The sequence below is a fragment of the Podarcis liolepis genome (assembly GCF_965112155.1).
Source record: "Podarcis liolepis genome assembly, chromosome: 2".
Taxonomy (NCBI): Eukaryota; Metazoa; Chordata; class Lepidosauria; order Squamata; family Lacertidae; genus Podarcis; species Podarcis liolepis.
In genome coordinates this window covers 82,007,740-82,034,545 of record NC_139555.1, presented here as the reverse complement: position 1 = coordinate 82,034,545, position 26,806 = coordinate 82,007,740, and the positions used below count along the sequence as shown (strand labels likewise).

Sequence of the window (26,806 nt, the reverse complement as noted above, 5' to 3'; positions counted from 1 at the left end):
TGAACGTACTTAAGATTGAGGTGAATAGATTATATGATGATCCTTATGGGCTGATCACTATTAATAGGGGCTTGAAGGACTGGAAATTGCCCCCACCATATTTAAGCAGGAAATTCTTCTGACGTGAGGGGGGGGGAGCTTTTCTGCAGGCAAAGAGAGTTTCTGGTGCCATTTCTTTAAATTGCCCCTTTGACGGACATGTTCAAGATCGCTTCCTGTATGCTACTCTTCGCCCCCTCACACTTGTACGGGTTTAGATGCCTTTCATCAGAGATCAGATAAATACCATTTGCTGGCAGCAGCAACAGGAGCGGGGCAGCGCCCCCAGGTTTTGATCCTGGGTTCCCCAGGGGCCTCTGCTTCGCCACTGCAGGGAACAGGCTGCAGGAAATTGGAATAGATGGGCCTTTGGTCTGATCTGTGTTACCTGCTAGCAGCGCTCCTGTTCCGCTCATGGCAAAGCAGGGCTTTATACCAACCTTTCAAGACATGGACGGGGGTGACGTAGGGGATCCGATCTGCACCATTCTCCTTCCAAGGCAGTCACGTGAAACTTCTTCGCCTGCCCCTCGGATTTGGTGCAGGTCAAAGTTTTGTGAGTACTGTCTACCATTAGGCACTACCTTGTTCTTGAAGCCACCTTGGTCATTCTAGCCGTTCCCTGGGGAGGAGAGCGCACTTCGCTCATGGCCAGAGGCACCACTCTCCTTTTATCATTCCTTGATTAAGACGCGTCGAAGAAGCGATTCAGTTAAACTTGTTGCAAACTCATACAGGGAAATCCGGCAGGGAAAGACGGGACTCCACAGCGCCATCTGATGTCGCAGTGTTATATCGCATATACAACGCATATAAAACGATTTTTCTTTACCAATCTAGCTGAGGACTTGCAGAGCTTGGCTGCGCAGTTGGCCAAACTTTAGAGCTGAGCCGACCAATTAAAACAAAACAAAAAACCCTCATAGCAAACCCTTAGACCGGCCATCCTCAGCCTGGTGCTCCGGCCAGATGTTGTTGAACTATAGTTTCCATCATCCCTACCTATTGGATCTGTTGCCGGGGGTTGGTGGCAATTGTAGAACAAAACATCTGGAGGGCTTGGGGGACAGTTGCCTTAGTCTGCAGCCACCCGCTCCTGCATACCTACTTGGAAGTAAGGCCCCTTTTATTCCAATGAGACTAACTAAATATGCAGAAGTTCGCACCTGAGCTAAAGGGGGTGGTGCCCACGCACGTCACCACGTAAAATAAATAAATAAATAAAAAGTTGTCTCCATGTTGTAGACTAGGATTAAGGGCGAGTCGTGGATCTGAAAACAGTAAGTGCTGGGTTCTTTATTTATTTACTACTAGTAGTAGCTATCTAATCCTTGGAACTCAAAGCGTTGCAAAAACAAATCTAAAATGAAACACGGAATGATCAGAAAACTCGTAACCGTGATTTAAAAAAAGATTAAAAAATAAAAACCAGAAAATTAACAAGGGCAAGGGCAGGATGGGATTGTGCCACTGAGCCGAGTTTTCTAAATCCGCGGAGTCACTGCTGCTCGTGGGAGTGGTAACTATTCCTGCGTCAGTCTAGTGAACCTGAATTCCCAACGGATTTCGAAATGGAGAGAAAGTTAACAAATGCTTTTCGGAGGGTGGGCGGGGGGGAAAGCAGCCACTCCGGATTCACTGCTGCGGATGGCGTCCGTATCCCAATGGCGCCTTTTGCAAAAGCCTGGCGGCGGAGAAAACACGCTCGCCCGCGGCGCCGGGCACCCTCCTTCCCTCGCGCGGAGCATCTCCGCGTCCCTCCCGAGGCTGCCGCCCGAGGTGCTCCTTAGAACCTTGCTCTGGGCTGCCATAGGCCGGCGCGGGGCGCATGCGCGCCTCTCTCCGAGGGCTCCTTCTCGCCCGCTCTCTGCGCCTCCCCTCCCCTCCCGTTCTCTTCCCCCTTCGGACGCCGTCGCCGCTGCCGCAACTTTTCTTGCACTTCGGAGGAGCGGCGAGGGCAGAAGCGCGCCAGACGCCGGAGGGAAGGCGAGCGCCGGGAGCGACTCTGCGCCGCGCGGCGGAGCATGTAGCCGCGGGGAGAAGGAAGGAAGGAAGTCGGTCGAGTGGAAGAGGCACCTTCGCGCCACCGCGGGCCATGGATTGGGGCAGCCGCCGCCGCCTCCCGCTTTGAAGCCCGGAGGAGCTCGCCTTGCGCGCCCCCCCCGCCGCACCCCGTCTTGACTGGCTTGCAATGGAGGGACGCAGCCTGGGCACGGCTCGACAGCCCCGGGCGCCCCGTGGCAGCGGGTAGGCAGCAGGCGAGCGCCGGAGGGAGCCTGCAGGCGCGCTCCGGAGGCACCCAACCCGCTGCTGCAGCACCACCAGCACCACTACCTGGGCCGGTCTGAGCCCCAGAGCCGAGCGAGGAGCTGCCAGCCTGGGAGCCGGTCCCGTCCCCTCGCGACCGCGGATGGACCTTGCGAAGGAGGCGCCTCTGCTCCGTCGCTGGAGCGGCCCGGCCCGGCCCGGCGGAGATCCCTTGCCAGCCGCTGCCTTTCTCTGCCTCGGAGCATTCGGCGACGATTTGGGCTTCGCACCGCCTCGCTTGTGGATTACTTGGCTGCTAAGCTAGGCTCGCTTTGGCGGGTCTCTCTCTTCTCCTCGCCCGTCCGCCCCCGACCACCCCCCATCCATCTTCGACGCTTTCACCCTCCCGCAACAACAATGGAGGTGAGTAACACAACTTAGGAATGGGAAAGCGGGGCGGGGGCTCGAAATCCGCTGGGCTGCGAGAAGGAGGGGAGCGGGGTCCGAAGCGATGGCTGGATTTGCTCCAAATTTGCGATCGGGGGGAAATCGTCGAAAGAGAGCGAGCAAGCGCGCGCTTGAAAATTAGCTCCTTGGAGAGGGAGGGCGCGAGAAGGAGGCTGTGGCTTCGGATTTCTTACAAATATTTGGCTTAAGGTGAAACTGACGAGAGAGAAAGAATGAGAACATAGGCTTCCCTCTCTCTCTTCACCGCGTTCACTCAGGAGCCCCTCTTTGCGCGCGCTCCCCCGCCGGTCAGAACTCTTCAGTCTCGTAACAAACCTGTTGCTGGAAAATGCTCCGATTCTGCCCCATCCTTCCCATAATGTCCCCCCCCCCTCCCCTTGTCTTAGTATTGTTGATTTCCTTGGAAAGCCCTTATCTGTTCTTTTAAGAACTTATTCCCAGCGCCTAAAGCTTCTCAGTCTAACCCACCCCCGGGCCATCCGCCACCTCCAAGGCGGATCAAGGTTTATAGAACATCTCTTGCAGCTTTCTTCCGTGCGGACTTCTGTTGAAGAACCCGGGCATGGCAGACATGGAGGCCTGTACCTTTAAGAGAACTTGGCTCGTGGCCAGGGAAAAACCTGGCCGCTTTTCTTCTCCTCCTCCTCCTCCTCCTCCACCTCAGTCCCTCAAATTGTGCTCTCTGTTTCTGCATATTGTCACTTTTGCATCTGTAAAGCGTTCCGCTTGTGTTGGGAGGGGAGGACGGAAGGGGCTTTGCTTTGTCCCCCCTCCTTGCTCCCCCCTCCAAGCCTCGCTGTCCCTTTGATGCTCCACATTGAGGAGGTTGTGTGTGTTTGTTTTTAATTGTCAATTGTATGCTAAATTAGTTACAGTCGCGAGGTCACCGGGAGTTCAGTTTCACCCAGAAACTAATCTTTTTGAGGGATGGCGGGGCGAGGGGCGGAGGAGAGAGATCCAGGGAGATCTTGAACGAAAGTCCCGGGATATCATTTAATATGGAAGAACAGGGGTGCGAGGAGAAAAGGCAGCCTTTTCCCTCCCCTCTTCCACCTCCCGGAGTTTTAGTATATGAGTAGCTTTCCTTGTTTAAAAACTGCAGCCCATAAAACCTTGGAATGCTTCGCCCGCTTTTCTTAGACAGCCCCCCCTTCTTTCCCAAAGCCCCCTCCCCTCCAGGGCAAGGTGGTGGGCTCGCTCTTGGCCCTGCAAAGCCGTCCAGCCGGCCCGCCTCGGCAATTGTTCCTGCGTTTTACAACCCACCCGAGCCCAGGGGGCTCGCAGTCTGCATGCCTACTTACCCAAGGTAGAGCTAGCATTAAAACAGCGGCCATAAAACCAGATGCCCTAACAGGCTTTCCAGACCTCCTGTGCTCTTTTTTTCTTTTTTAATTGGGGGGGGGGAGAGAGAGAGAAAGACAAGCAAGTTCGGATCGCAGGCGGGCGAGCCCTTCTGGCTGCTCTTGGGGAGGGATGATCTGCACCCCCGAAAAAGAAAACGTTTTAAAATAGCTACTTTCCCCCACAAAAAGCAATGGTCTGCTCTGTCCGGGGGCTGCCTTCGAACGCGAAGTTTAAATGGCCCGGTCCTAATGGACTCTTCGGCGGCTTGTTTCCAGTGTGCGCTGGACATTTCAAAAAACGGTTCCCGGAGACTTGGTGGCGCTGCACACCACCGGGCCTTTCTTTTTGGCGCCCTCCGAAGGGGGTCTCCGCCTCCGAGCTCTTTCTCCGTTCTGGATCAGGCTGAACGGAATAACCCCAAGAAATGGTGAAGTATTACTTCTAACAAAAAGAGAGGGCGAAACGCGGAGAGAGGCACCATCCCTCTTTCCCTGGCCCCCTAGTGTAGCGTCCCGGGGCTTCGTTTGACGGCTGAGGCTGCCCTCTATTGGGGGCGGCGGAGAACGGCTTCCGCGTCAAACTAGGCTCTCTCGCCTTTAAAACAAAGCCGGCACCGCCATAAACCAGGTTTTAAATATTAGATCTATAGCTGGATTTGTGCGCAGAAGATCGCTCAGATGCAGCTATACTTGCCGAGCCTAATATTTCGACTCGGCGAGCGCAGAGTTTGAATGGAAACTCCTCCCGAAGAATCTCCTTGCGGCCCCGGATTCCCAAGTCAAGGCCTGCGGGTGTCACGATCACAGCCGAAACTGGGTTTGTGTGGCAGAGATGGGTTTTCTCATTCGGATATAATGTATACATTTTCTTTAAGTCCCCATTTGTGGATGACTTTTGGAGAGTCTGCCCTGCTATCCCGCGCGTCCACACCCCCTTGGCAATCCCCCTAGGACTGCGCGCCCTTGGACACACACACACCCGCCTTGACTCCGCCAGCATCTTTGCGTGAGGCGTTCCCTTGCGACGGACAGGCTTGCATCTCCGGCGGCGCGCTGCCCTCGTCGGGAAGAGAGTGGTAGAGCTCCGAGGCTGGGACCGCGAAGTTGCCGCCTTGTTCGCACAGCGCTTTGAGAGAGGCGCAAGGCGCCCGACGGGCGGTGCCGACGTAGTCCATCGCTCATTCAACAGTCCCATAAGACAGGCGGAAAAACCGAGGGGATCGGGCCACACAGGGAGCCAGTGGCAAAAAGGCGGGGCGGGGGGCGTTGAACCTCGGCCGAAACACACACATTGGCTTCTCTCTATAGCTGGGGATTTATTCCCTTCTGTTATTTGCACACGCACATGAGCTTTGCATCCCCCCGACGGCTGCGGGGGCTTTCTGTTCCTCTCCAGCCTCGCCTTCTCTGCTCCCTCCCCGTCCCCAATTTGCTGGAGCGTGGCCGGCTTTATGGGGCATGAACTCTCCACATTCCTTCAAGGCGCTTCAGACTGCCGGGGAAATAAATCGGGCGCCGTCAGCGGCCCGTCACTAGACGCGCACCCCCCTCCGGCCTGTTCCCCCAAATTCCTGCAGCCTTGTGTCATGCTCTGCTCGGGGAGGAAGGCCGCTCCGCGGGGCTCCGTTGGCCCTTGGCTTTCTCCCGAGGTACGGTAGGAGCTCCTTGGTTGAGAAGGTGATTTATATATCTGTAGTAAGGGGAATCGAGCTGTGGGTGGACGAGGTCCTCTGGACGCAGCAAAGTTCGGGCCTGCCTCGGCGCGAGACGGCAAGCGCGGGGACCCCGCGATAGGCCGGGCAGGGCCAAGTTTCCTCGCTCGGGCCCTTCCGGCGCCAGAGCCGCCTTTCTCGTGGCGCGATCGCCTGGCTCTAAGGCGCAAGGGAGCCTTGGAGCCTGGGGGAGCCGCTCCGCCACCGGCGAGCCTCCGAAAAGCCCCCTCGTTTCCGCGATCCGGTGTACTCTACAAGGCCCTTCTTGGAACCCAGCCCACTGAAGCGAGAGGCGCCCACAGCTCTCCGCACCGATATCCGTCGAGCCCGCGAAGCGCTCTGACCATTATTAAGCCCCCTGGAATAACGGCGTCCGACGTACTAAGGCAAGACCGGCGTTAGAGGGGAACGGCGACGCGGTCTGGACGGGTTTGTCAATCGGATTAGGTGGAATGCGCCTACTTGAAAGGCCAAACTAGCGCGTGAGTCTGGAGTGGAGACCAAGTAGCTTCTCTTTGCTTGCATTATTAGGGCGTCATCTATCCCTTATCGGATTCTTGTAATCGGGCCAATAAAAATCCAGCCATGGGAGCCTTATGCGCGCGTTATTTACTTGGGAGTAAACTCCACCGCCGGGGCTTCATTTCTCTGTTGTTATAAGCTTGGACGGCGACTGCTTTTCTGGATCGAGCTGCCCCTCGCTCTACGTTTCTGTTTACACCGACTTGAATGGCACACTTCACGCGGATAGAGTCCTTTATATCTTGCGTGCAAAAGTCCCGGTTGCTGTCCAAAGTGGCGCTTGGAGCGCTGAGGGCCACAGATCTACACCCCACCCGCCGCATTTTTTGCTCTTGTGACACTCACTCTCGAGTAGCCCCGTTCAGTTCACACACCCACAAACTAGGATCGGTTGGCTCCAGAGGACGATTTCCAGGTGCGACATTCCAGACTCTGAAATTCCTCACGTAACATTAAACGGGCGGGGCGGGACAGGTTACCAGAGTGCGGCCGCCAGATAGAACTTCGGGCTGCAAATTCTTCTCCATAGTCCTATTTAAAGCAAGAACAAGGGGTTGCTCCCAGTTCATCAAAGGGAGCAATGAATCTTCTTCCCCTGTGAAAAAGAGCTGGTTTCCTTTGACTCCATTTGCCCGGATAATTGGAAAGGGAACAAGCAGCCCCCTATCGCCATTTGGCAGTACATGGAAGGCTTTCCTATACCCTTTCGCCTTCGTTCCCCCACTGCAACCAGAAATCGGCTGCGCGGAGGAGGGGGTGGGAAGAGAGGAGTCGAACTATGGGGGGGGGGGCTAACTCGAACCAGGTCCCTGCCCGAGGCTGGAGGAGCTTCCAAGATTCCCGTCTCGCCCGCCGTGCGCTTCCAACCGGATGGTCCCAGGGGCCCAGGTCACTGTCCTCTTATTGCCCCCTCGCCCAGAAGAGAGAGCTCTGCGCTCATCGGCTGCTTCAAACTGCGGCGCGCTTCGGCGGGCGCGTTTCTCCGCCGCGCGCCTTTGCGCCTTGTTGCCCCTCCCTCCCTACGGCTCTGTCTTAACTTATCCAGATAGCACAGTGAGGAGCGGGATGTGGGGGTGGGGTGGGGGGTGGCACTGTCCGTCTCTGCGGGGTTTTGGTTTGTGTCAGAGCCCTAGGTCTTTCTGTCTGTGATGGGGGGGAGGAGGCGGGACGGGATGAGACGGGGGATTTTATGCACGGACGTTGGGGAGGAGCGATGGCCGGCGGCGAAAAACGTGCTTTGCAAACACCTTCCTGAGCAAGATCCGTTTTGACGATTCTCGTCTGGAAGCGGCTCCTATAATTAAAAAGGAGGAGGCGCGCGTGGTTCTAATCCGAAGCTGAGCGCCACGGCTGGGACGTGGGTGCTGTTGTCCTCCCTCCCCGTCGACTCTCCACTTGTTGCGCGCTCCGCGTCTGAGCAGCAAAGCGCGGAAGGGGCTGGCAACGGCCTTCTTTTTCTTTCCGGAGGCGGATGGTGTGTATGTGTGTATGTATTTGTGTGTGTCCATAAAACTGTGGGCTGGGCGCTGCTGCTACTCAGCTTTTTCCTCCTCGTTATCGAGACTGCTTTGGGATTCACTCAATAGCCGAGCCTTCGCGGCGAGGCGGGTGAATGAACTTGGAGCAGACACTGGCTTGGCCACCGCACAAGTCCCTGGCTGAGGCGCAGAAGGACCGCCGCCTCTCCCAGACCCCGGGGGGGCTGCGCTTTGTTCTGTCGTGAGATGGTCCGGTCCAGGCCAGGCCATAAAAGCTTCTCGCTCTCTTCTTCCCTCCCCTGCAGAAGTCCATGGGAACCTTAGTCCAAGGTGGAGCTCTGTGGACAGAGGCAATGACTTCTAAGTACCTCTTTCTGAGTCTGGCCATCTTCTCTTCACTTATCCAAGTTGTGATAGAAGCCAGCTCTTGGTGGTAAGCTTTTTAATATTTTCATCATCTGTACAAATTAATTAATCCCCCTCCCTTTAAAAAACATCAACCATCCAATAAGGTGGAGGAGGCCTACTTTGCTCCTGGGAAAATAAAAACTATGAACACCCTGAATCCATTTTTCCTATTCTTTTAGGAGGGATGGAGGGGAAAGGATAGGCAGTCTGCATGTAGTCATTCAAATCCTGGTTTGGAATAAGTAGTACTGTAGAAACTAAATTAAATGTAAAATTGTAACTGGGAATGTCCTCCTGGCTTTCTAGACACATCAGTGCAAAAGTGAGCCACATACTTTTGAGTCCTGTGTGTTTAGGGTCTTGCTGGTTTCAGCTCAAAAGAATTGTGCAAATGAGGCTGTGAAACCCTAGGCACACTTACTGGGGAGTAAGCTCCATTTTTCTGAATAGAATTTGCTTCTGAGTAAATATTCACGCAGAGAGCTGAGATTAAATTTATCCCTTTGAAAACAGGCACACATGTTGAGGTCTTTAAGACATTGGGTGAATAAGGCATTTGGTGACAGGATTCACTTGTGTGCCAATTCTTGATTATGAATTTTTAAATGATGGCATGGGGCCCCCCCCCTCGAAATCCCATTTAATTTATCTGGCCTGCATTACATCCTTTATGGATCATGAGACCGAACTTTTGGATGGTAACAATTCTCTTGCTACAGAAGATTCTCTAGTGTCTGATAGTTATTTTTCTTTTTTAAAAAGATTGACATGGCATGTTAGAGAATCAAGCGTGTTCTGGGAGCATCTTGGATTTTATTTCCAGGTTTGAAAAAAGAAAAAAAAATCCATAGGGATGGATAGTGTGAAATATGAAGCCTAGGAGGGGAGACAGCCTAAGAGGGGGGCAACCATCATATTTAGATAGCTGCATAATTCAGTGTCTGTCTCAATAAATTCATGCATGTGGTTTACTTTAGCTTTCCAACGATTGAATGAAGCTGAAGACACACACACCCGGCACCTTTCCCACATTTTGGCCGCCGTCCCCAGCAGACCAAATGGAACAAGCAAATTTGTTTCAGGGCTGGGTTCCATGTCTGCGGAATCCACACAGCATGTGCATTCAGCTGTTGTTCTTGAGCTTATTGCTGCAACCCTTTGTCTTTTCACAGGTCTCTGGGTATGAACCACATGAACCCCATGAACCCCGTTCAGATGCCGGAGGTGTACATCATTGGAGCCCAGCCCCTTTGCAGCCAACTGGCCGGGCTCTCCCAAGGACAAAAGAAACTCTGCCACTTGTACCAGGACCACATGCAGTACATCGGAGAGGGTGCCAAGACGGGGATCAAGGAATGCCAGTATCAGTTCCGCCACAGAAGATGGAATTGTAGCACTGTGGATAACAACTCTGTTTTTGGCAGAGTCATGCAGATAGGTAGGAAGGGCCTGGGAGTTGTGTGTGCTGGATTTACGCCATGGTGTGTGTGCTAGGAAAACCTGCCAGGTTCTTTATGCGCCATTGAAACCTGTCAAGAAGGAGAAAGCTAAATGGCCTTTAGCCCAGAGATCCTTCCTGTGAAGCTAGAAGCACATGGGGACCACTGGTGGTAGGGAACAGGAAGAGTAGCATTGCCATTCTAACCTTGTCCTGATGCAGATTAAAATTAAGCCAGATCTAAATTTAAAGGAGGAAGCATGAAAACAAGTCGTTTTCAGCCAGAACCAGGTCATTTCTATGTCTGGGATTCCAAAGCTGTGTGACAATTGAATTTGACTCCAGATTAACCACACGCCAGCTTTTTGTCATGCCATAATTTTTATGTTGAGTCCATTTCCCCTTCACAGCCCAATTCTCTGTGTGTTTGGAAGCAAGCCCCCAAAGTGCTCAATGGGGCTTACTCCCTAGTTAAGTGTGCTTTAAGACTGCAGCCTTCTCCCCCCCCCCAGCAAAATAATTTTTGTTTCAAGGGGATTTCAATTTAGAAATTAAATATGTTGGCACTCGCAGTCAACGTGCTTTCATTGAGGCTAAGAACATAGGTAGGTGTTGCATGCGTTTAACCATAATTATTATGGTTAATTAAAAATGCTGTCTTGGAGCAATCTCCCGATCCCTGTATGCTGAGAGTGTAGCTTCTGTTCGTTGCTTTTGACAGGGCCCTTCTGCTGTAGAGCTCACATCAGCATAAATACTGCCCCTGCTTAAATTACAAGGGTTAAAAGGCAGCATCACTCTAATGACTGATGGGTTGCTCCCCCTCCCCAACTAGAATAATGGCATTTGTAGTATACATTCAAATCTATACATCTCTCTCCATGTCCCCTCCCCAGCCTCAAACGCACAACTTGTGTATACCAGCATCTCAGAATGCAGAGATCTAAATCTAATTTTAAATCCCGCTTTTTGAAATAGGATAGGGAAGGATTGGAATGACTTTAAAATTAGATTAAAGGTAACTTCATTTATGCATTGAGTAGGCTTCTGCATTGCTTGCAGGGATGCTGTTAAGTCACATTTACCCTAGAAGTTAATTTTATGTAAAAATAAGCTTTACAAAATCTCAGATTAAACATTTTCCATGCCTCCCCCCCCTCCAAAAAAAGGAACTAAGTGGAAACACTTGTTTATTGAAGACTTAAGTTTTCTCCTGCAGCTTTGCATTACAGATGCTGTAGAACTGAGAGGTTTCGAATAACTGGTCAGATTATCACTGCCCCATACCGAAAAACAAATAAAAACAGTACAGCAAAAGCCTGAAAGTACTGAAACCTTAAGCGTTTGTATACCTGGTCAGGTATGTTCCAGCCTTGAAGACTCATGTTTAAGTTGCCATGGTCTCTTTTTTGCAGACTTTGCATCTACAAGTCCTGGAATGGGTCCCCATTGCTTCCAGGTCTCTGTTTCTTCTCCACAAGACATCTGCATGTATTTATTTTTATTTAGTAGGGTAATTGGCCACTTAGATTAACTGAAAATAGAAGTGAGTGTAATGTGTGCATTGAGCTGTTAAAGATCCTGAAAAGTGTATTCATTGAGAACAAGTATGTGCTCTCATTGCATAGTTGGGTCTAGTTTCCTCGAATAAACTATTGGATTGGTTGCTGTTTCTCTTGAATGGGGGACAAGATCTCAGCTTCGGTGCCCTGCTTCTTGCACAGACATGGCTCAGCCGTACAGGGCTATAAATCCACTTACAGTGTGCAGTTAGGACAAAAGATTGTGCCAGTTTGGGCTCTCTGCCTGGATCTGTATGTTTCTCTATGATGTCTTTGCTGATTGACCTGAAAGAATTATGAGCTGATAGTGGTTTGATGTAGCACACTAAAAACCCTGGAAGTTTATATAACATTTCAGACTGCTGTTGGACCAAATTTAAGTCAATAGCAAAACTCTAGCTAAGTTCAATATATCCTGCAATATGTTCAGATTGCAAATGAGCCATCACTATGGTACCAAAACGTTGACTTGCTCTCTGTGTAACTGCTCCCAAGGGTTGATCACCTAAACCTGATTTGCAAAAGCCTTGGCATTCACTTCAGTGTGATGTGAATCAGATCACCACAATATTGCTGGCTCAAATAAAACGTGCTGTTTCCTTGTTTCTGAAAGAGCCTGGGAAATTGGTTGCATAATATTGGGAAAATGTCTCTGTGTGTTGTTGTTGTTTTTCTCTCTGGAAGGAGAAACTGCAGCAAATTCAATTAATAACTTTTTAAAAAATGTCTATGACTAGACATCTTACTGCACTGGCAATAATAGTGGAATCACAGCTAAAAGTTGAGAATGCTGTTCAAAGGAAATATAGCTTTGTGCCTTATATGTTTATATAAGTTCTTGCAGCTTGATGCAAAAAAACCAAAACCAAAACCCGAAGGCAGTGTCCTCCCGTGCTCAGTTGGGCAGCTTAAATCCCATTGACGGCGATGGCATTTCAACCATCAAACTGAGCCGGATTACAGCCTAAATTCCCTTTCGAGATGTGTAAGCGAATCACTTGTTTTCTCTGCAGCCCCTTTCTGTCAAAATAGTATAAAAGTAGGGAGGGCTTTTTTCTTTTTCTTTTTCTTTTTTTTGAAACAGACATCAGCAATTTACATGGGAGAATGCAAGAAAGCTTTAGATAATAATAATAAAGGAATCGTGTTCGTGCCTAGCAGAGAGCGAGGAGCTTCTAAACAAACCAGCCCTCTGCTGGCAACAAGACTTCGAATACTGTCAAAGTTGATGAGACTTGCTTTAAACAGGCTCCTACCGTCTGAAGCTGAAGCCTACAGAAAACAGTTTCATGGCACAGGGCTGCTTGCTCAAACTGCTCCCCCCTCCCCTGCAAATTTCTTCCATCTGTTTTCTTTCTGTCTTCGGCGTATTTCGATCTCTACCTTTTTGCCCCTGTCCAGACTTGAAAGGGTTCTTTTAAAAACATGCTTGTGGAGAAGAACCTAGGCGTGGCATATCCCCCAAAATGATAGTGAGATGAGAGCTGTCTCTGTGGAAGTGGACTAATTAGGCAAAGCTCCTATGAGCTTTGCTGTGAATGACACTAGAATAAATACTACAGGGTGCTTTCAGTGTTCTGCTGTGTCTGTTAAAATCGAGTCCAGCTGATAAAATGCAACCAAGAATTGGTAGGCTTATGTAGTAGTACAAAGTTCTCCAAAAGCGGGAAGGTGCCCTCAAACAGAAAAATGCCTCAGTTACAATGGTTGGGTGCTTTGGTGTGTGCCTTCATCAGTCCGTTCCGTTTGTTTAAAAAGTTTGATTTTCCAGTGATTCCTAACTTCCTCAAATAGAAAAAATATATTTCTCTGCAAAAGTGCCTAAACAGCTAAAGGCTCCACTGAAGAATGGGCTCTTTGAAATTTGGGTCCCATTCTTTGAGCTAGTGAAGTTCTTGAAATTGTTTTTGTGTAAAACAACAACAAACCCCCAAACCTCTGGTTTCTTAGAAACATTAGCAGCACACAAGGCAGAGCTTTAACACAGCTTTAACCTTTTTGGAGCTGTTACTGTGAGGACAGTGTGTGTTGCAAAGTATCTGCTGGGCATTAAATAACAGGGAGGGGGTAGCAATTTACCTTTTGTAGAGACCCTTAGCTACTCTTTTGAAAGACTACAGAGAGCATGGTCTGGCTAAAATTGGGAGGAACTGAAAGATGTGGCTTGTGGGCTTCATCAAGCTCCTACGAAGTGAGATATTTATAAATAAATTCTTTTCGGGGGGAAATGGATTCAGGTACTATACCAACTAATGAATTTCCCCTCAGGATAACTAGTAATTAGCCGATTTGAGTGGAGCTTTCCATCACAGAAAACTCTCTCTCTTATGCTGCAATCCTGTGCACATTTACTAGGGATAAAGTCCCATTTAGCCAAATGGGACAAGCTCTGAACTTCAAGCCTTTAAACTTTGGCAATGAAGAAGAAACATCCTAAGAAGGCTTCTGACAATTTTCTTTTACTTTACCAGAGCTGATGGCCAGACCTCAGGCTTCTCCAATATGTTTCCTTCTTTGTAGATAAATGAATAGATAATTCAAGATGCCTGAATTTCTTTCTAACCAGCATAGCAGACTCTAGGATTTTTATGCCACTATCCTGATATCTAATACCATCAGCCACAGTGGGAACACTTCATTCATGTACTGTTGTTTCCCTTTTCAAATGAACATCTGTCACGTCGGGAGTGGGGGAAGCTCAGAATTGAATGGCAGTTGATCTTCACCTGTATTAAATAAAATAAATGTACCGTATGTGATCCTGGTGTGTAACTCCGAGCCTCCTCTTCTTCCTTGCAGGCAGCCGGGAGACAGCCTTCACGTACGCAGTCAGTGCTGCCGGTGTGGTCAATGCCATGAGCCGGGCCTGCCGGGAGGGGGAGCTCTCTTCCTGTGGCTGCAGCCGGGCTGCCAGGCCAAAAGATTTACCTCGGGACTGGCTGTGGGGTGGCTGTGGGGACAACATTGACTATGGCTACCGCTTTGCCAAAGAGTTTGTGGATGCCCGTGAGCGAGAGAGGATCTACCAGAGAGGAACTTACGAAAGCGCCAGGATCTTGATGAATCTGCATAACAACGAAGCAGGGAGGAGAGTAAGTCTCACACACCCCCTCAAACCGCCACCCCCTCCCCCAAAAATAATGTTTGCTCTTGCCTTTTCTCACCGTGATGCCAAACCGTTTGCGTTCCCAAGGCCCGTTTCAAATCTGTAGCAATACCTGTTCCCAAACCTCTGTGTGTGGTGGGTTTTTTTTTGGTGAAAAGCAATTTTCTTTTGAATGAGTTTGAATGATGGGTGATCTCTGGAATATGTCTTGTTTAAATAAGAGAGATCCGTTATTTCCCTTTAGATCAGGAGGGGGAAAGGTTCCATTGAAATGCAACGAGTGAGAGTGGGAGAAGGAAGCCTATCCGTAACTACTAGCTAGAATGGCTGTGCTCTGCCGCCACAGTTGTGCTCGAATCCTGCTTGCTGATTTCCCCACAGGCTTCTGGTTGGCCACTGTGTGAACAGGATCCTGGACTAGATGGGCCACTGGCCTGATCCAGCAGGCTCTTCTCATATTCTTATGTATAAGCTCACTGGCAATGACAAGGGCCATGGGTTGATAGCCTTCCTTCAAATGGGCAAAATACGTACCCCCTTCCCACCTCCCTTCCAAGTTGTTCTAATAAAATAGTGCAAGTCACAGTGAATTTTATGCAGAATAGAATTTTATTAGTTTATATTTCCAACCAATCCAGTTTTCTTTGGAGCGGGTGACCGAAGCGCCGTATTTTGCCGGAGTGAAATATTCTTGCAAGGGGGCTATTTTCACTCTTCCTTGTGAGGTTGTGAAAAAAAACACACCCACCCAACAACCAGCTTCTCTGTATTATTAGAAAACATGCTCTTCTGCGGTGGAAGTCAGTTTTTATGGCTTTTTTAATCTTTAAAATCTTTTAAACGAATGAGTGTAAACTTCATTTTTATTGCCCTGGAGTGGAAGGAGCCAAAGTCATTATTTTCCTAGAAGTGACGGTGCCAGGACTCGTCGGCTGGAGACTTTACACTTGTGTTTCAAGGTGAATTAGGATGAAGGATAATTGAAAATTAATAGCATTTAAATGTGAGAAGAAGGCATCTGAAAGCAATGGAAAGGCCAATTTGCTGCTAGGCAGGAGAAAAATGGCTTTTCACAGTTGCCCCTGTCGGCTTCGAGTGGTTCCCTGCTACCACCCCCTTTGAGCTGCCTCCCTGCGATGGCATTTGGCAGAGGTTGAATTCTCCCTCCTCCATCTCCCACCCCCCCAAAAAACTTTCTTTTAATGCTGGGTGGAAGTGGCATTCGGCATCCACCTAATGTGTCAGACCCCAGGATTTTTGGGGCTGTGTCAACACTGACTCATGTCTATTTATACAGGGTAAATTATCGAGGTCTCCTTGCCAAGGCTTTACAAAGAGGATATTGCGGTGTAGGCCTGTCCCCCACCCAGAGGTGTTTTGGGGTTTTCTCTCTTGGACGGAGCGGCTCAGCTGCATGCGGAGAGATTGGTGTAGGAGGGAGCTGCCGAATCAGGAGTGGAAAATCTGCAGTGCGGGTGGTGTGCAGGGAGAGAGAAAATCTGATGCAAGTCTAGCAGCGGCAAGCCAGTCCACTGACTGGTCAGGTGGCATTGATTTTAGTTCTGCCTTCTTGTGTGTGGCTGAGGATTGGCAGCAGGCCATCTGTTTTGTGTACAGAAGATCTTGGGTTCAATCGTTGGCATCTCCCGGTTGGGCTGGGAATGCCTCTGTCTGAAATGGCCAGCCAGTATGGACCTTGGATGGGGGACCTGTAGCCCTCTAGACATTGTTGGACTCGCAGCCAGCAGAGCCCAATGGCCAAGGATGATAGGAGCTGTAGTCCAGTAACATAGACAATACTATGCTAGAAGGAGCAACGAACTGACTTGGTAGGCAGTTTCCTATGTTCAAGGGAAGAAGACCATAGCTTAGTGACTTAAACCTGGCCCAACTGTTTCCCTCTTGGAATCTCCCTTCTCTAGCTGATCTCAGCTCTTTAGCCAGCTCTTTAGCCAGGGAAACGGCCACCAGTGAATGCACGGTATCTCCCATGCTTCTGCCGAATCCCACAAGCTAGGTGGCCATATTGGGTGCTTTTTGCTATCCATTTGAACAATGTTTGAAATGGACTTCTGATTATGGTTTGAAGCAGTGCCTACTCCCATCTGACATGACATGGTTCTTGCGTTTTTAAGATATGCTGGGGTGTTTGCAAGTGCATGGTTGCTAACTGGATGGCTGCTTCAATAATGGCAGTAGGATGTGTTTGTGGGAGTCACTCGGCATTTGCCCTTTGAACATGACAGCCAGCAGTTCACCTCGATAGTTTTGAGGCAAACTAATAATTTGCAATACACACAGTTTGCTTGGTTTTCAATTTGGAACAGGCCATGGTTATTCTTATAAGTGAATATGCGTTTGAAAGAATTGGCTAGATGAGGTTAACAGGGAATGTGCGAACACCCATCGTGTTCCAGTGGCCAAACCATTTCCCCTACTTTCTTTTCAGTAATTGTAGATTTCAGTGGTTCTTGGAGTGGTCCATAACAATGGTGCTGCTGCTGCTGATAATGATGATTTTATAATGACAACAGTTAAAATAATGTCAGTTAAGACAACAGTGCTTTTAAAGTTACAGTGAGTAATTACAAAAACAAGGAAAACAGTAGCTTAAATAATGGAATGCTGTCAAAGCTCCATAGTTTGGTGAAACAGAAAAGGCACAGTGAATAAATATGCTTTGATTCTTCTTCTAAAGGAAGGGGAAGCAGTGTGCCAACTTGACCTCAAGGGGAAAAGAATTTGACAGCTATGGGGCCACCACTGAAAAGGCAAAACTATTTGAACTAGGCCTGTGTAGTATGCCGTAATAAATGATCTGATTTTTTTAAATAAAAAAAAATCTTTATACTTTATACTGGCAGAAATGAGAGCAAGAACTTTCTAGCAAGAGAAGAATGCTCTGGCGCTGCCTGGGTACAGGAGCTCTTATGTGTTCATGTGGTTTTCCTGCCCATTTGTTTTAGTGTGGGGAGCAGATTTGCATATGGACCAGGCAAGAATCCCCAATGCACACTGGAGAGAATATGAGATTTCGGCTCAGGGCATTATTCTTATTGTTCTGGCATTTGCAAATTTTCTTTAGCCAGGAAGGCCTAGGAGTCCAAAGGTCTATTCTCAGATTTGTTTGAGAGTTACAGATTGCAGCATTTTTGAATGGCCAGAAGCTCACTCCTATTCCAGCCAGCAGTGCCTGCGCATGGCTTCCTTGCGCAGTTGTCAGGGCCTGTTGCTACTGCTGCCTACCCTGGGTTGCCTTAACTGTTTCCCTTCCTGGTCCTGCACTCCAGGAAGTACCAGGTGGCTGGATCTAGGCATCCTTTTGATTTTCTGTAGTGCCTCTGATCTAGTGTAGCTCTGGAGCAGTGGTGAAGGAACCCTTCTCTTCAGTCCTAGGACCACATTTCCTTCTAGGCCACCCTCTGGGGGCCATATGCTAGGAGTGGGTGGGGCCAGAGGCAAAAGGGGGTGGAGCAAGGAATGTAAATTTTAGCTTTGTGCAGGCTGGATCCTACACACGCCCGCCTTCCACTGTCTATCCTCCATCGTCGTCAGAGTTCAAGAACACATTCCAGCCAGACAGAAAGGGGGCATGACTTGGAGAGAGGGCTGTAGCCTAAGATAAATGCTGTGTGTGTGTGTGTGTGTGTGTGTGTGTGTGTGTGTGTGTCTAATTTGGCCCCAGGCCTGAGGTTCCCTACCCCCTGCTCTGGGGCATTGTGAGAATTTAAAAGGGTGTCTAGACCCAGCCATGCAGTGCTTCACACAGGGCCCAGCGGCAGAAGAGAGCTCCCAGTGCCTTGCCATACTTGGTGCCAACCTTGCCAGGCAGTATAGATGCTTTAGGCACCACATGGAAATACACTAATAGCATCATTAGGGGACCAGTGCCATGTGACGAGCTGCTCACATGCATATCAGAGGTGATGTGAGGAGTTGTCCAAGAGACCCCTGATCCATGTAATCCAATGCTATTTGACTCCTGTAACCTTTTAATCTCCCGCCAGCATAGCGTGTGGCCTGCCACTGAGCTATTGTCCCCTCTCATCTCAGTGCCTGTCCAAGGGGCCAAGACAAAAACATCTGTAGAGATGTGGAGAAAATGACCAATTCATGTGGTGAGCCACGGTATGCCAAACAGCTTTCCATAGAGTAATTTCAGCCTCTGTGTGGTGGCCAGACCATTCCCCGGGAGCATTAGGAAGACTGCAATATAATCAAGAGTCTTATATGACAACTGGTGCTTAATTTTTTTTGTCGTTGGCAATTTATTGTCCACTTTTCATTATTGTCCCTATGGTTGGTGAAAGGCTTTCGGTAAATGACATGCTGCAAGTTGCACAGAGGGATGCGAGCCAGACTTGTTCCTGTCTGTTATGCACGTATGTGTGCTATGTATATATAAATATAATCTCCCCTTGGGTTATTTTTATTAGAAAGGTGAATAATAAGCCTATTAAACAAAGGAGGAGGCAGACAAACAAATTGACAGGGAAACGTGCCAGAAGTTCCTCTTTGTGTGCTGGACGCCCCCCACTTGCCATGCTGTGCCAGTTGACAGTTAAGAACAGGTGGGGCTTTTTGTGAAGGGAATGAATGAAAGTAAAGCCGTTTTTAATCATCCTTCACAATAAGGGCGGTGTGGTATGTGCTTTTTTGGAGGATCCCAACAGGGCAGTTCAGAGGTGTGTCCTGGAAGAGTGACAGCGCTGAGCCAAGGCATGCAGTGCTGTCAAGGGGGAATGGATTCCCCGTTGCGAAGGCCATGCCTCCTGCGCATTTGTGGCGGAGGTATATTTTGCCCCAGACTTGCACTGACCTTCTTCCTTCTTTCCAACTCCCACCCAGACGGTGTACAGCTTGGCGGACGTGGCCTGCAAGTGCCACGGGGTGTCTGGATCATGCAGCTTGAAGACCTGCTGGCTGCAGCTGGCTGACTTCCGCAAGGTTGGCGACGCCTTGAAGGAGAAATACGACAGCGCGGCAGCCATGAAGCTCAACCCCCGGGGCAAGCTGGTGCAAGTGAACAGCCGCTTTAACGCGCCCACCATCCATGACCTGGTGTACATAGACCCCAGCCCCGATTACTGTGTGCGCAACGAGAGCACCGGCTCCTTGGGCACCCAGGGGCGCCTCTGCAACAAGACTTCGGAAGGCATGGACGGCTGCGAACTCATGTGCTGCGGCCGGGGCTACGACCAGTTCAAGACGGTGCAGACGGAGCGCTGCCACTGCAAGTTCCACTGGTGCTGCTACGTGAAATGCAAGAAGTGCACAGAGATTGTGGACCAGTTTGTCTGCAAATAGATGAGGACGGGTGGGAAGAGCTTTTTTTCCGGTCTACCAGCAGAGGGCAGTAGGGAGGGGGAGAGGTTGCCCCAAGAAGGTCTCCACTCTTATTTATAGAGTCCAGCAGGTGCTTTCCTTGTTTGGAGATTTTTAAAAAAATCTTCTTCAGCAAGAAGTGATGGGAAAACTTGTTGCATCCAGCTCAGACTGTGCATAGTTCTTTAAATATTTTGTTTTTGTTTTGCAATAACGGGTGGGAGAACCTGAGAGAATATTTATTTTACAGGATTTGGAATTAAGAAAAGAAAAGATAGAGTAGTTCAAAGGGAAATCCAACCCATCCCCATATAGCCTCGTGGGACATAGTACAAGTGCAGTAGATGAGGTATCCCGCGTTACATGCTTTGGATCAGAGCATGACCCGTAACGGCTTGGTGACATACACACCTGTGCAAGGTATTTCTTCTGAGCTTTAGCAACCCAAAAGAAGTGAGACAGTCAGATACAGCCTTGATCCGTATATCTGTAACCTGTAATGGGAGCTCTCCTCAACGTGGCAACTTGAAGGTGTGGGTGGAAGCAGAATTTCCCAAAAGCCACAGCTGTGCTGCTAGGTAATATCTAAAGGCCCATTGGCGTGACATGGTGTTCCCCATTTAGGCTTGGGAATTCTGTGCAAATGCATTGTGGGGAATGACGCTAACCAGTAGTAGCCAGTGGGGTGGGGCCTCCCGACACCAGTATTGCTCAAGTTTGCCTGGATGGCACTGGAGTAGGGTGGTAGTGAGTTCAAAGCTGTAGCAACCCATATCGGGAGCGTGGCTCTGTAGCTCTGCCCGCCTGCAGCAGCCATGATGGATGCCAGTTTTAGGGCAGGTGGATGTTGCAGTTCTCTCATCAGCACCGTCCCACAATGTACCATCTTGCAGGTCTCCATTAGAAGAGGTATTCTGAATGGGCAGAGGAAAAAGAACCAACCAACCGATTCCTTCAAACAGCTAGCAAACCAGGAGGAAGAATACCTGACTTTGGCTGCACAGCGCAGATCAAAGCAGAATTTGGAACGTTGCCACGTCAAGTAAAACATGCCTATCTCACATTATGCACATTTAGAAAAGCCTTTCTGCCTTACTTTATAAGAATATTGAAGAGCTATCTGTGGGATTTCCTAAGCAGTGTGTGTGCCGGTTTGACTGTGCTGAAACTGCAGCTGCATTGTGGTGCAGTCTGCAAAGTCCTTAAAAACAACAATAATAAATTCAAAACTAATTCTTTCTTTTTAAAGTGTTGTGCGTAGTCAGTTCCCTTTTTAAAAAATCAGTTGACTGATAGCATTGCGGAATTTGGGGAAATGCTGAGTTGATGATACGCCGCGTGGTACTTCTTTTTTCTAAAGTGCTGTTACAATTCAAAGTGCCGTGTGGCAGCAACGCCTAAGCGATCATCCTGTGGTTTTTTTTCATTTTAATGCACAATGCTTTAGAAATATATTGCAGCTATGCACAAACTGCTCAAACTGTACTTGAGCAATTATATATGGGAAAACTATGGTCTGCTGGTGTCTGGTATCTCAAACCTTTTTTAAAAAATACAATCATATTATCAGGACAAAGTAGAAACTTATGATTTCTTTTTTTAAAAGAAAAAAGAAAAAACCAATAGCACAACAGTACAAAAGGCTTCCCATTTGCCAGGACAGGTCAGTTTCTTTGTTTAGACTGAACTTGTTGCTATCTGCCCCCCACCCCGGTCCACATTTAAAATAGCACACACTAACAAAGTTGGGTTTTTAAAAAACAAAAGTCAGGTTGGGTGTTTTTGTTTTTTGCAGGCTTTCACAACAGATGGGTGTTGAAGGGTAAGACAATCACAAATTAATCAACGCTTTTTCAAATTCCTCCCAGAACATAGTATCTTTCTGCTCGATTCAGTGAAAGCTCCTGTATACCCTCTACTGTTGGTTATGTTTGGGGACTGTACGTGCTTGGTGCATGAGTTTGCAATGATTTGGAGCAGACTTCCACAACCTACTGCCCTCCAAATGTTTGGGATGGCAACTCCCATCAGCCCCAGGGCCATTGGCAGTTGAAATTCCAAGCTTTTAGACTGTTGGTGCCAACACATAGCACCAATGCTTAAAAGTTTGCACTGGTTACCCCTATGCAACTGAGCTGAGTTCAAGGCCATTTAACTACTTGGGCTCAAGATACCCAAAGGACCACCTCATATTGTATATCCCTGTTTGATCACTAGCTTATTAGTGGTCCCCTGTGGCTCAGGTGCTGAGATTGTGTCTACCAGGAGACATGCTTTCAAAGTTGTACGTCCAATTGTGGAGTTTCCTCCCAGCTGAGATCAGACCTGTTGACCTCCTGGTCCCTTGGTGAAGACTTTTTTGATCAGTTGCAATTGATTTTGAGATGCGTGCTGTATTGCTCTTGTACACCGCTTAGAAATGAGGGTTCTAAGCGGTATATAAATGGCTAAATCCAGAGGGCACCAGGCTGGGGGAAGCTTGCTTAGAAGCAGTCTCTTTCTGCAACACTGTCATTGCGGATAATGGAAATGAGAGACACAAATGCATCTTAACACAAACGGCCCATGTTCATTTTTTTAAAAAGGCAGTCTTAGCTCTTGCCTTTGCCACAACCCCAGTGCTGCCTTTTCATTCCTTGAAAGACCTCTGCTCTTCCCCTAAATCATCCTGTCCAATACATATAAGCAGATTGCAATGAATTCCAGGCTTCCATATTAGCATTACCATTTTAGAAGCTTTACTTTTTCGAAATTCTGTGAGCTGTCTCATTAATGCCATCAGGATTATCAGCTTTCCAAATGATGATTGCTCTTAATTTATTGTGCAAGGGTATATTTAACTTCCCTGGTTCCTGGTGTCTGCAAACCAATGTCAACTTAAAAATAAAATGAAATAAAGCACTAGTTCACTGAATATGTCACTTTTGGTTTTTATTATACAAAAACCATAATCCTTTTTCTAAAAAAATATGTTGAATCACTTATTCTTTATAGCGACTCCTGTCTGTGAGAGCAGACAGGAATCTAATGATCCTAGCTATTAAAATGCTATTTAATGTAAAATATTTCACTTGTGTTCTTCAGATATTATGTAAATCTACTATGTCCTCTTCTTTGTTCTGTACATTTAATGTACATATTTTCGTCTCGTGTGATTTGTATATTTCACTGGTTTTTTAAAAAAGGCTTATGCCGTAACGGAAAATAGACTATAAAAATAAAATGTTGGTTATATATTGGGAGGTGGCTTTAATTCTTTTGGAAAGAGGGTTTTTATTTCAACAAGGAGTAAAGCTGCTTTAAAGAAATACTTTGTGGTAAGATAGGCAAATGACAAACAAACTGAATTTTAGAAAATGTGTAAGAAGGGTGTGGGGAACTAAAACTCCCATCAGCCCTAGAAAGCATGGCCAGTGGCAAGGGGGAATGGGAGTTGTAGTTCCACAACATATGGTGAGCCAAAGTTTACTTGCTACGATACGATAGAAATGCTTTAAAGTACAACCTTATATTTATCTAGGTAGAAGTAAGCTCCATTGAGTCCATTGGGGTCCAATCCCAGGTGCATCGATACAGCAAGTAAGAATGGAGACTTGGTAGAATCTTGAGGCTGCTGCTAAATTCCACAAGCAGAATGAGAATCCTGAGCACTTTCAGTAGACAGTTTTTTCCTGATCTAGCTTGCACTGTCTAGGTGGATGAGAAACCATATGCACAAATGAATCTTGCCTATTCAGTTCCCCTCCCTCAGCCAAAAGCCAGTGGATCCTTTTTGGGAAAGTTAAAACAGGACTGATCGGCTGTTCAGAATGCAGAGCTGGATTCATCTCCCTTTTCTCTACCCAAACAACTAGTTGTTGAAGCGTTTTTTTACACCCAGGCTCAACTGCTTTGTGCATGCTGTGCTGGACTTTACTTCAATTCTGATTTTGCCTTATAAACAGGAAAAGCGAGAGCTCTCTCTTTAGGATAAGACTAAATACCTGAAGGAGCGTCTCCACCCCCATCGTTCAGCCTGGACACTGAGATCCAGCACCGAGGGCCTTCTGGCAGTTCCCTCATTGCGAGAAGTGAGGTTACAGGGAACCAGACAGAGGGCCTTCTCGGTAGTGGCGCCCACCCTGTGGAACACCCTCCCTTCAGATGTGAAGGAAATAAGCAGCTATCCTATCTTTAAAAGACATCTGTTCAGGGAAGTATTTAATATTTAATGCTGTATTGTTTTTAACATTTGATTGGGAGCCGCCCAGAGTGGCTGGGGAAACTCAGCCAGATGGGCGGGGTATAAATAAATTATTATTATTATTATTATTATTATTATTATTATTATTATTATTATAAATTACAGAAAGGATTTGGGACACTGGGATGTTGCTGTTGAATGCCAACAAGTCCACCAGTGGTCATGCCATTGAAAACTGTTGAGAGATTACATTCTTTATGCAAAGCAGACTGCTACTGATGGTCCAGCCAAGTTGCCAGATCTTTGATAGCAGTTCAGAGGCTGTAACTAAGACTGGCAAAGCCGGAGGTGATGGCTCCATCAAGGCAGAAGCAGAAGGCACAAACCTGTCCCTGGCCGTTTCTGTGTGTATGTGGTATCTGGAGTAGGCCTGGAGGGATGTGTTTGCTCCTGCAGTGAGAGCATTGATTTCAGAGGGTAGGAAGCAATAGCAGCCTGTGTGGTGGGACAAAGCGGTGGAGCCACCCTCCCAACACTGCCGTCTCTTAGCTTACCTGAAAGGGGTTGGGTGGTGGCACAAGGTCATGGCTCCTTAAGTGCACCATCTGGATTTGCTGTTCAGATGCATCCATGCAGCTCTGTCTTGCCATCACCCCATTGCAGGCCTGTCCAGGTAAGCTGCAGTAACACCCGTGCCAGGATAGTGGCTCACCACATGGGCCACTGCTGTGACAAACCAACAAGGAGCTTGGCTAGAAGACCTGTGGAGGTTGGACTCCACAATTCTATAAGATGCCTTTCTAGTTTTCACGAGCTCTTTCCTTCTTTGCATCCATGCTTTGTATTCACGTTTGCCAAAGCTTGGGGTGGGCGTTAATAAAACAACAACAACCCTAAATGATTTTAATCTCTTGCACACTGCATTGAAATTTTAGTAACTCAGGGTGGTGAATTCAGAGATCTTGTATGAATCAGTCATTCGAAAGGATAACTCACACAGCTGAGGACAACTTGCACAGAGGAGCATCTGAACCTGCCTTTATTTTCTGGAAATGGGGAGTTAGTGACAAAGTTAAAGGAGCCTTAGTAGAAAAAACCATGATGAATACCAGCAGCTGGACAAAAAAGGAAATTATATAGATAGATTTCAAGTTCACCAGGAGAAACTTGGTCCACTCCTCATTTGATTTCTTGAAATCTCTGCCACCTCAGCAAATCTTGATAGATTAGCTTTATTTTTTTCAAAAAAAAGGCTAGCCTAACGTACCGAACCTCTCTTTGGGTGCCAAGAATGTGTTACACCACAAAAACAGAAGATCAACATGTAGCGTGCTTTAAAATAGCACTTCTGGGTAAATGCAATTTCTGTGGTCCGATTACTCACATCTGGTTCCATTTTTCTTCACTTGTATATTGACCAGCGTTCTTTATTGCGAAAGCACCGACCTCCAGTTCTCTCGGTCAGCATTTCTGGGGGACTGGAGTGTGTTCAAATTCTTTCTAATAACAGGGAAATTAACAAATTTATATCTTGGAAGCAGCAGCAGCATAGTTGTGCTACGGACAGAACAGAGATGATTTTAGATTTCAACCAAGTTTATCCGTTTTGGTTCTTTGTAGCTTTCCTACCTTGACAGTAGGTCTAAAATATTTGGAATATTTCTTTAAAACTGCAGCCTTGGAGCAGCAACAACAAAATCTGTCTTGATGTCAGAGCAAGGGTTTTATATATAAAACAAACCGGCTATCAGATACACTCCCATCTAAAATTGTGCGGCATGAGAGTGAGTGCTAGAAATGGTGCAGACTTGGGATATGGTAGAAAAGTTAGCAAATGATTGCCTGCCCTGAACTATTTGGATGAAATGGACCGTAAATCCATTTCTTTTAATTAAAAAAAAGTCCAAATGGGAAGTTACAAGGCAGAAGAACACTGCTAGATTTTGGGGAAAGATTACTGATTACAGTATGAGGTCATCATATAATATTGAGGCAAATAAAATTCTAATGCAGTGCGTGCAATGTGAAGGTCTGGTAGGAAAAAGCCAAAAGCAGCAGTCGGCTTTTTCAGAGTTCTTAAACAACATTTTAAAAAAATCACCTGTGTGCTTTTTCACAATAAAATCTTAGCTTTAATACAGAAATATTTCCCACATTTTAAAAATTGCTCTGGGCTGTTATTATTAATAATAATATTAATAATAATTTCTGGATTATTTTTTAAAAAACTCAACCTGCAACTGGTACCCTTTCAAGCACTCCTTCAATTTTTGGCCACAATTACCCTAATTTTTACAGAACATAAAATGTTTATTACTGGTTCCTCCCCACCCCCACTACAGTGGTACCTCTGGTTACAAACTTAATTCGTTCTGGAGGTCCGTTCTTAACCTGAAATTGTTCTTAACCTGAGGTACCACTTTAGCTAATGGGGTCTCCCGCTGCCGCTGCACTGCCGGAGGAGCACAGTTTCTGTTCTCATCCTGAGGTAAAGTTCTTAACCTGAGGTACTACTTCCAGGTTAGCAGAGTCTGTAACCTGAAGTGTTTGTAACCCGAGGTACCACTGTATTCAGAAATGCTTATTAGCTTTGTTTTTAATTGGACATTTGATATCTATGAGAAAATAAGATACTATTAAAATATTTTCAATTTAAATTATAAAATGAAATAAACAACGTTTCTCCACTGTGATTTGCAGAATATTCATAAATGATATTTTCACAATAAACCCAAAGCAGTTCTAGTCATCTCTCTCAAAGGTATCCTCAAGATATCAGCCACAATTCTGAAATTTGTACCCAAAGTGGTGAGAGGTGGAGGTGATATGGCCTGTGTGCATCTGCCTGCCAGGTCATGTTATCGTTGCTGCCTTACTATCCTAATTGCTTCCTTCGGCGTGAGCTTAGTATTAAAGAATCAAAGAACTGCAAGTTGGAAAGAGCTCCGGCGGTCATCTAGTCCAATCCCCTTCTT

The 26,806-nt window shown here is 47.5% G+C and overlaps 1 protein-coding gene across 5 annotated transcripts; it reads left to right on the top strand.

The window, feature by feature from the left end:
- Positions 1-1,672: 1,672 nt before the first annotated feature.
- WNT5A (Wnt family member 5A) lies at positions 1,673-22,882 on the top strand. 5 transcript variants are annotated; one of them, XM_083489374.1, is made up of 5 exons: positions 1,673-2,709; positions 8,115-8,242; positions 9,390-9,655; positions 14,017-14,309; positions 19,172-22,882. In XM_083489374.1, the coding sequence occupies exons 1-5, from the start codon at positions 2,704-2,706 to the stop codon at positions 19,628-19,630; spliced, it is 1,152 nt and encodes a 383-aa protein (XP_083345500.1). In that variant the 5' UTR covers positions 1,673-2,703; the 3' UTR covers positions 19,631-22,882. The 5 variants fall into 5 exon arrangements, 4 of the variants coding, with proteins under 4 accessions (XP_083345500.1, XP_083345502.1, XP_083345499.1 ...); XM_083489376.1 differs by lacking the exon at positions 1,673-2,709 and adding an exon at positions 2,941-4,914; XM_083489373.1 differs by lacking the exon at positions 1,673-2,709 and adding an exon at positions 5,602-5,746.
- The last annotated feature ends 3,924 nt before the right edge of the window (positions 22,883-26,806 follow it).